Genomic DNA, 10,422 nt, shown 5'->3' with positions numbered 1-10,422 from the left:
GTTTGAGTAGCAAAAGGCTAGCTAAACACCAAAAGTAGCAAAAAGACCAGCTAAACACCAAAAGTAGCAAAAAAGACTAGCTAAACACCAAAAGTAGCAAAAAAGACTAGCTAAACACCAAAAGAAGCAAAAAGACTAGCTAAACACCAAAAGTAGCAAAAATACTAGCTAAACAGCAAAAGTAGCAAAAAGACTAGCTAAACACCAAAAGTAGCAAAAAGGCTGACTAATCACCAAAAGTAGCAAAAGGCTAGCTAAAAGCAGAAACAGTATATCTAAAATATCCTGATGCTGCTCAATAATCCAGGTAGAAAAATCTAAAAAAGTTACGTCTGGTCCTCCGGACATTCAAAAAAACAAAACAAAGCAAAAAAAAAAAAATGCAGAAATGTTTCGTCTTTCATCCGAAATACTTCTTCTGTCAGTACAGCTAAAAGTTAAAAGTAGCTAGAGGCTATTTTAAAGCTAAAAATACTTTGAGGAAACCTGCAGCAGAGAAAGAGAAGGAATTAAAAAGACAAATAAAAATAAATACATAAAAAACAAAAGTCAGCACACTTCCTGATGGATTTGAATACTTTGATACATGACGGGTTATAAAAGCACAAAATATACAGAAGAAGAAACTATAACCATAAAACAGCATTAGTGCTGAGTCAGCGTTCAGCGTGACAGAATGACTCGGCCATCTGGAGGCCAACGCAGCTCTGTTTCGGCTGCAATAGTTGTTCCAGCTGCTGTTCGGCTCCACTGACGGCTGGCTGTGAGTTTCAGCAGTAAGGACTCCGGTGAAAGGCTTTCAGCTGCAAGATTAAAATCCAAACCCTTTTAGAAAAGTGAGTGTGAGACCAGAACCGTCATTACATCGTGTCAGAGGAGGCTGAGCAATGAGCAGAAAAGGCTTTCAGCTCAGAAGGAGAGACGTTTGCCTTCAAAAGTGTCTCAGGCTTCACGGCAGGTGACTGATGTGTCCGTTACTCATCACGGTTCTGGATCGTAAGCCACGGGGCGGAGGAGACACCTGCAGCATCCGTCTCCAGCTTGATTAAATGTCTCGTCAGGGATGAGACGTTCCAGCGCCACCAATCAGGACGTCCATACGTGACAAGTGTCTGTAACCTCAGATTAACATTTCAGAGAACAAGATGGAGGACGTCGACAAGTGGAGGAACTGAAATGTCTGTTGAGCTTTGGCAGATTGATGAAAATGTACTTCAGCGGTTGAACTGGACAAAATACTGGGGAGCAATTTATACTGTGGGTCCATCCATCCTTCATGAGGTTCTGGGCTCAGGTCTCGGGGCAGCAGCTTGAGCGGGGAGGTCCAGCCAACTCTTCCAGAGTTCCCAGACCCGATGAGAGACGTCTCTCCAGCGTCTCCTGGGTCTTCCCCGGGGTCTCCTCCCAGGTGGACCTGTCCAGAACCCCTCCCTAGGGAGGTGTCCAGGGTCCATCTTTACCAGATGTCTGAACCTCCTCACCTGGCTCCTCTGGATGTGGAGGAGCAGCGGTTCTACTCCGAGTCTCTCCTGGAGAACTGAACTTCTCACCTTATCTAGAATCCAGCCACCCTGCAGAACTCATTCAGACCACTGACCTCGTTCTTTCAGTCGTGACCACAGGTGAGGTTAAGAGCGCAGGCCGACTGATAAACAGAGCTTCTCCTTGCAGCACAGCTCCCGCTTCACCACAGCGGACCAGCACAGCGTCCATAAAACTGCAGAAGCTGCAGCAGCGATCAGTCTGTTGATGTCCCGCTCCATTCTTCCCTCACTGAGAACAAAACCCTGAGATACTTGAAGTCTGTCTCTCGAGGCAGCACCTCACCCTGACCCGGAGAGGGTAATCCAACCTTTTGCTAACAAATATTGTTTTTTGGATTTGGTTTATGAGGTCGAGGACCTTTCACACAAAGCAACAACCCAACTAAGAACATTCAAGTTCAAGTACCTTCATTATCCCCAAGGGGCAATTTAGTTTCAGTCAGTAGAAACATAAAACGTCCAGACTAAACAAGACATTGAGACGTTAAAATAACCGTACGGAAACCATCATTGTTGGTTGAGAAGTCTGATCTCTACAGGAATTCATGCGTTTTTCAGTCTGTTCGTTCCACATCTGGGCAGCAGATACCTACGTCCAGATGGAAGCAACCTGAACTCACCATGGAGTGGTGATCGGGATCTGCCAGAATCAGCCTGGCCTTGTTCACTAGATCTCAACCAGAGCGTGGACAATATTTGCTGGGTCTCAGCAGGGTCTTTAGGTTAACCATGATAGGACGTGATCAGTCAATGATGCACACTTCAGTAGCAGGATCAGTTACGGTGGTTTATCATCAAGGTCCCGGGTGGCTCCATGATGGGGGACCAGCTCGCACCAATGTGGCTTTCTTGTGCAGATGTTGAAACGGGACTGGTCTCGAGCCTCAGCTACAACCATAATTGTGACACGGTCATAAAAACAACCTACTGCAGGTGTGATACCTGTGGCGGTAGCTTTGTGCTAGCATGGCGTAATCTTCTAGGGTAGTGGTGTCCCATCCTGGTCCTCGAGGGCCTCTATCCTGCATGGTTAGCGGTTCCCTTGCTCCTCAGCATGTCCTCAAGTTCTGCAGAAACCTGTTAATCACTCATCAGGTGTGTCAACACAGAGAAACATCTAATCTACATGCAGGATGATCCTCCAGGACCAGGACTGGGCACCGCTGTTCTAGGCTGTAGCTTCAGTCTGATGTGTTCTGATAAGTCCTACCTGGGGGGGGGGGGGGCAGATGTGCTTGTAAGTGTGCGTGATGTCATGAGAACGTGCTGCTGATGTACGGGGCGTGGCGAGGCTGCAGGAGAGTGCATGGAAAATGTTTGGGGGAAAGTCTATTATTTCGAGCACTAAGAGCAAACCAGAGTCATCATGGCCTTCCCACTGAAGGAGGTTCTCCAGATTTGCAGTATTAGGTTATTTAGCAGTCACCATCCAGAGTGAAGGTGTCCTTAATGATTTCAGCTTTTCCCCAAAAGGAAGCTGGAGCTGGATATGATCCTCTTGCTGCTGCAGCTCCAGTTTGGCAGCAGATCTACGGCCCTGTGGACGTGTGATGATATGTTGATGGTATTATTGCATCAATTATTTGGCAACAGGAAGGCCAAAGCCACGCCAGCATCCTGTTTCCAGAGAGGCGTGCTTAGTGTCCAGCCCCAGGCCACAATTAGGACTTGTAGGGAGCCCAGATTCAATCACATGCATCACTCCTGTCCAACAGAAACACTCTGTTTCAAACCCGGGACGCAGTCGTATCAGTCATGCCCAAAGCTATAGCGCCTGATAACAGCGGCGTTGAGGGAGCATGTGGCCAGACTGTGACCCCTGTAATTGTTCATTATACAGGGTCTGTAGATTTTCATTGTGCCTCAGACCGCGCTGAAAGATCAGCATGTGGTGATAGACTGATAAACAGGATGGTTGTTGATGAGATACGTACCCTCGGAAAGTGTCCAGAGAGAGCAGGCGAGACGGTTTGGCTTTACCGGGACTTTCTGCAGTTTCACCATCATCCTGTAGAAGTGAGGCAACAATCATGATCTGCACTAAACATCATTTTGGGTCGTATGTGGTTAGACTGGAAGTTGCTTCAACAATATTTTACTATTTTAAGGGTTCAGTAATGGAGGTTTTTTTACTTTACAATTCAAGGGTTTTTCAAAATAAAACCAAGTGGGACCACCTCTAGAAAAACTGCAGTTTTTGCTTGTCTGGAGCATCCAGGTGTGTTTTAACACAACACCAAGGTGGAAGGACATCAGCAATGACCTCAGAAGCAGATGTTGCTCTTCATCGTTATGGGAAGGGTCAAAGGTCATTTGTTGTCCAACGTTCTACAGAAAGATTATTCACAAGTGGAAAACATTTAACACAGCTGACAATCTTCACAGAAGATTCACCCTGAAGGTCAGACTGTGCAGTGAGCTCCAATTAAGACTCTACAGGCCTCTGTGAGCAGGTTAAAGGTCAAAGGTCATGGCCTCTTCTCTATAAACACAACATGGCAGCACGACTTAGACTTGGAAAGTTTTATCTGAAAGAACCACCAGACTTCTGGACCAGAACCAGACCAAAGGACAAATGTTTACCCAGAATGCACTGCAGCAAACAGCTCATCTGTCAGCATGGTGGTGGAGGGCTGATGGTTTGGGCTCCTGTCAGTCACGGAGTGGACCAGAACTCCTCTGTAGACCAAAGGGTTCTGGAGTCAAATGTGAGTCCATCTGTCCAAAAACTGAACCTTGGACCAAACTGGGTCCAACAGGACCAAGATCCAGAGCACAGCAGCTGATCTACAACAGAACGGGTCAGAAAGAGCAGAGCCAAGGTGCTGCAACAGTCCAGAGTCCAGAACCTAAACCGGTTTGTGGTGGAAACCTTCAGAGAGCTGAGCAGAAACCTCAATGAACTGAAGCATCGATGGAAAGAAGAGTGGGCCAGAACTCCTCCACAACCACGAGAGACAGAGAACCATAGAGTTCTGCTGCAGAGGGAGGTTCTAGAGCTGCTGGGTCAGAACTGGAACCCAGTTTAGTTTACGAAATAATGACTCAGCAAAATCTGTTGTGTTTTTGTTCACCTGAGGTTTGATTGGTCTAATTTTAGAACCTGATGAAGACCAGATGTTTTATTTTGTTCTGATGCAGACAATCCAAGAACAGGAAAATGAACTAATTTTTAATAACTACATAAACAACAATCTAAAGGTCAGAAACTCTTAAAGTGAGAGGGATCTTCAGGAGGATTAATCCTCACAAAGCACTGGCCCAAACAACATCCCAGGGAAGATGTTGAAAGAACGTGCCGATCAGCTCTGCGAGGTGCTGGCAGACATCTTTAACTTCTCACTCACCCTGGCAACAGTTCCCACCTGCCTGAAGACCACCACCATCATCCCAGTGTCCAAGAGCTCTACAGTGATTGGTCTGAATGACCATCGGCCTCACCCTGATAGTCGCTAAATGCTTTGAGAGACTGGTCATAACTCACATCAAAACAACCATCAACATCAGCGAGGACCCTCATCAGTATGCATACCGTGAGAACCGATCAACAGAGGACGCCATCTCCTCTGTGGTCCACACTGCGCTCAACCACTGGAGCAGGACTCTTACGTCCGTATGCTCTTTGTGGACATGTCTGCCTTCAACACCATGATCCCCCAAACCCTGATGGACAAACTACTCACACTAGGACTAAGCCCCTCCATTTGTAATTGGGTCCTGGACTTCTTAACAAACAGACCACAGTTAGTGATGATCCACAACTTTTTCTCCTCAATCATAACCATCAGCACCGGCTCTCCTCAGGGATGTGTGTTGAGCCCCCTCCTGTTCACTCTGCTCACGTATGATTGCGCAGCTACCCATCCAGGCTGTCACATTGTAAAGTTTGCAGATGATACAGCGGTGGTGGGATGCATCACAAATAATGATGAGTCCAGCTACAGGCAAGAGGTGGAACATCTGGAGAGCTGGTGCAGAGAGAATAACCTTCACATCAATGTGAAGAAGACAAAGGAGATGATTGTGGACTTCAGAAGAAACAAACACACCTACAACCCCCTGAACATAAGAGGATCTGTGGTGGAAGTGGTCTCCAGCTACAAGTACTTGGGTGTGCACCTGAACAACAACCTCAGCTGGAGCAACAACACCACCAGCCTGATCAAGAAAGCTCATCAGAGACTCTACTTCCTCAGACGGCTGAGACGAGCTGGTCTGGAAGCTCAGTCCTCACCTCCTTCTACAGGTGTGCAGTGGAGAGCATCCTGTGCTCCAGCATCAACGTGTGGCATGGAGGCTGCACAGCTGCAGAAAGAAAAGCTTTGCAGAGAGTGGTGAAGGCTGCACAGAAGATGTTGGAGTCAGCCTCCCCACCATCACAGACATCTACACCTCCAGATGCAGGAAGAGGGCCACCTGCATCATGAAGGACCCCACTCACCCAGCACACACACTTTTTGCCTCGCTCTCCTCAGGAAGGAGGTTGAGGAGCATTAAGTGTAGAACCACTAGACTGAGGAACAGCTTCTACCCTGAGGCTGTTAGACTCATGAATCTCTAACCAGAATAATCATTGTGAAAAAAAAATCACATGTTGCTGCTGATCTGTTTCATGTTGCTGCTGATCTGTTTCATGTTGCTGCTGATCTGTTTCATGTTACTCTGTTCGTGCTGCTGTTGTTCAGCGTAGTTTCTGTACAATTAGAGCTTAGCATATTCTTAGTTTAGCGTAGTTCTCAGTTCATATCTTAGATCTTATCGCTGTTTTTCTTTACAATTTATACTTTTGTTGGATGTAACTGGGACCGTGTGGTACAAATTAAAGAAACTTGACTTGTCACTTGAATGGATTATTTCGATCAATATTAAAGATTTTTCTTTGGAAGAGCCGATGGGGGGAGAATTTTTAGAAACAATAAAATGCAGTCATGTATTTTAAAGAGCCCACGAAACAAGAACAAAAGTAAAGGATCAAAATAGCACTTAGATCCAAACTTTTATTTTTTTTTTTTTAAATCACATCTTTCAGAGTTTTTCCGCCTCTCTGCGAAGCCAGAGCTCCTGCCGGCTCTCGGCTGGATTTGCCTGACTTCCTGGCCCCTCTGCAGCAGTATAAAGGACCAGAGCAGGAAGACACCAGCTCTAATACGTCATGATGGATCTGTATGCCATCCAAACACCATATGGAAGCCAGAGACGTCCTGCTCGGTACAATGAGAGGAGCTGTTCGAGCTGCTGACCGCTGGCTCCTGCCGCAGAGAGAGAGGACTGGATGGATGCTCCGATCAACGGGCTCTGCTAACATTTGTATCAATCATTCCATTAGTGTCTCCCAAACGGCTCCATGATTGGAGTCTCGGATCAGTTTTGTTGCATCTCAGGCTGCATGCAATGTAACTGCTGGATCGAGGTCACGTTTGAGTTCAAAAGGATCTTTTTTCCTGCAGGACACAAAGTATTTTTACTCGTCTGAATATGAGAGTTTCAGGCATTGTTCTTGGGGTTCTTTTTTTATTTAGCCATGTCAGATGATCTCAGTATATCCACCTGTTCTGATGGAATCCATCCTTTAATTATTCTGAGCTATCACCAAGCAAGGGACATCATGAAGACCAAGGAACTCTCCGCACAAGTCAGTCACGAAGTTGTGGAGAAGTACAGATCAGAGTTGGATCATAAAAATATCCCAGAACCATAAACATCCCATGGAGCTCCATTAAATCCATTAATAGGAGATAAAAGATGATGTCATCACAGCAAGCGTGCCAAGAGAGGATCGTCCACTGAAACTCATGGAGCAGGTCAGGAGGACATTAATCAGACACACCCAGGACAAAGATAACCCTGATGGAGCTGAGATAAGAAGAATCGGTCTACAGGTCTACTAGAAGCTGCACAATGTTTGTTCTCCATAAAAAATGTTGATTCAAGAAAAAAGCACAACTGTTTGGATTTTGTCCCCTTCCAACACACGAGGAAGGTGCTGTAGTCCGATGAGACCATCAGGAGCATGATGTCTACAGCAAATCCATCACCTATCAACATGAGAATACCATCCTCACAGTGAAGCATGGTGGAGGCAGCATCATGCTGCGGGGATGTTTAGTCAGTTAAGAAAAATGGATGCAGCAAAAAAACAGACCGATTCTTCCATAGATCTGGGACTGGGCTCCACCTTCCAGTAGGATCATGATCCTGAACACCCTGCTGAAGAACCCGTCACTGGTTTAAGGAGGACCAGTCAAGGTCCTGGAATGGTCCAGTCAAATACCAGACCTCTGTTCAACTGAGAGTCTCTGGTTTAATTGAAAGACTGTTGGACACAAGCGGCAACCGTCCAAACTGAAGGTGCTGGAGATGTTAGGACATGAACGGACAGAAGTCCAGGTTAGATGGGCCAAGATCATGGAGACAGACCTGAAGACACTTGTGGCTCTACACAGTATTAGGTTTTGGGGGCTGAATACATATGCACGCACCATTTTTCAGTTTTATTTGTTCAGAATTATTTTAAACAAGTTTTTATCTCATTTAACATATAATTTATTTAAATCTTCTTCTTTTGGCTGCTCCTTCTTCAGGGGTCGTCATCACAGCGAACTAACTCGTACAAAGACTTACGCCGGATGTTCTTCCTGACTCAACCACAGCCCACTGAGCTACCACAGCCCTCTGTGTGGAGCAGAGAGCTGCTGTCTAGGGCACCCGGGGGAGCAGATGGTGGGGGTTAAGGGCCTTGCTCAAGGGCCCAGAGTGGGGCAAGTGAGGGTGGAGGCAGGTGCTGTGTTTCAGCTTTCCCATCACATTTTGATGTTGTCGGTCAGGGGAGTTGAACCAGTGACCTACCTCATTTAACTTGCAGAATAATTTTAACCAACACATTCCAGGTCATAAGGAAAAAAAGAAAAGAAATAAAAGCAATACCAACAGAGACAAATACTTTTGCTCCCCATCGTTTCAGAAAAAAATTGTTGATACATAAAATAAAAAGTGAGCCCAGAACCAAACCCTGGGGAACACCTTCGGTCACACAAAGGCAAGCAGAAGTGATTTATTTTGCAACAGTGAGCTCTGACGGTCCAAAACTGATAAATCTTTGAGTTGGTCAACGTTAGCTCCTCTGCGAGGAAAGCCTTGAAGGAGTCGGTGAAGTGAGAAGTGCTGCACGGTGCGGCTCGTTGCTCAGAATCTCCATAAAATCATTTATCTGGACTTCCTCATTTAAGTCCTCTGATTAAATTATGGTCTAAATATGGTCGATCGGTTTCATCTGATGCAGTTCATCAGGATATGACACAAATGCAGTCATTAGAGGAAGTGTGTTGCTTACGTTATCTACGGAGTACTGTGGATCTTGGCAGCAGAGGGTTTTACGACACTTTGTGCAACGTCTCCTGTAAAAGATGGAAGTTCAGGTGTGTTCTGATGGGCAGGAGACATTTTGCTCTGGGTAATAAAAACTCACCTGTAGACGTACGGTACCACGACAAACAAGAGGGCCGTTATGGCCAAAAGGAACGCGACCACCAGAAGAGCTGAAAACAAAAAACATGTTTTTAAAAAGGGAAGTGTCATTATTCTACATCGTGCTCTCATATTTGAGTGAGCCATGCTGCAGGTAGGACTCTGACTATTAAACTAGGTATTGAGCTGTCTGTTAGCAAAATATCTTATCAACCAGTGGATGGATGTTAGTGAAACTTTCAGAAAGTATTCATTGGATACAAACTGCCTCAGCTAATCCACCTTAATAAAAAAATGGATATAACTGAGTCTGGTGTGGTAGTAGCTGAGTCATCCTTAACACGTGCTCCGAGCAATACCAAAAAAAAATCAAGATTTGATCCAAGTGGCTCCAACTCCTTTGTTTCTCAACATAACATCATTTTAGTCTAAAACACTGGTCAGCAGGTGATACGAGACTTTTATTCTGAACAATGTTTACAACCTTTATTTTGAAATGCCACGTTCCACTTCCTGTATGCCCTTTAATTTTTACTTTTTAATTTAAATGCTAAATTGTGGCCACGTTTTGATTAGGTTCTCTTACATATAGAAGTTATTAGGTGACAAAATTGCTGAAATTTTCTAAGGTTTAAGGGAGCGGCCATGATGGAAAACTACCAAAGAAGAGCTGCCAAATAACAACAGAACCAGTGACTCAGCAGGATCTGACTCCCTTGTTCAAAGGGGACGAGATGAGATCCGATATATTGATGGAAACGGGTTAAGAACAATCAGTGAATGAAAAACACGTTGTAGAAAAAATTATAATGTTCTTATTTTGAAAAATGACAAGATGCATGATGATCTCAAAAGATCTGTTAGCACTTTAAGTACGTGTTGGGGATGACTCTCAAGTACTACTTCTTTTAGCTGTTCCCTCTTCAGGTGTCTCCACAACAAGTCATCCTCCTCCATCTGTCCTCACTCCAACTACCTCCATGTCCTCTCTAACTGCATCCATATGTCTTCTCTGTGTTTTTTCCTGCAGCTGCATTTCCAACATCCTTCTGCCAATATGCTCACTGTCCCTCCTCTGGACATGTCCAAACCACTATCCCTCCTCAGAGAGGACACACTGAGATGGTTTGGACATGTCCCAACTTTATCTCCCAGTTGTTCAACCTGTGCTGTACCTCTGATGATCTCATTCCTGATCTTCTCCATCCTTGTCTCTCCTAAGGAGAACCTCAACATCTTCATTTCTGCCACTTCCAGTCCTGTCTCTTGTCTTTTTGTCCATGTCTGTCTCTTGTCTTTTTGTCCATGTCTGTCTCCTGTCTTTTTGTCCATGTCTGTCTCCTGTCTTTTTGTCCATGTCTGTCTCTTGTCGTTTTGTCCATGTCTGTCTCTTGTCTTTTTGTCCATGTCTGTC

General features: G+C 45.3%; 1 protein-coding gene across 1 annotated transcript in view; it reads right to left on the bottom strand.

Annotated features, from left to right (window-relative positions):
* si:dkey-192p21.6 (uncharacterized protein LOC565246 homolog) overlaps positions 1-10,422 on the bottom strand; it is a 40,261-nt gene that overhangs the window by 20,805 nt on the left and 9,034 nt on the right. Inside the window, exons 5-7 of the mRNA XM_037689335.1 lie at positions 9,010-9,079; positions 8,875-8,938; positions 3,479-3,552 (exon numbers count right to left, since the gene is read on the bottom strand). Coding sequence (XP_037545263.1) covers positions 3,479-3,552; positions 8,875-8,938; positions 9,010-9,079 — 208 coding nt within the window. The remainder of the gene's footprint in view (positions 1-3,478; positions 3,553-8,874; positions 8,939-9,009; positions 9,080-10,422) is intronic.

This window comes from Nematolebias whitei, chromosome 1 (assembly GCF_014905685.2).
Source record: "Nematolebias whitei isolate Nwh7 chromosome 1, NemWhi1, whole genome shotgun sequence".
Lineage (NCBI taxonomy): Eukaryota > Metazoa > Chordata > Actinopteri > Cyprinodontiformes > Rivulidae > Nematolebias > Nematolebias whitei.
The sequence above is the reverse complement of the archived record's forward strand: the minus strand, read 5'-3'. Positions and strand labels throughout refer to the sequence as shown.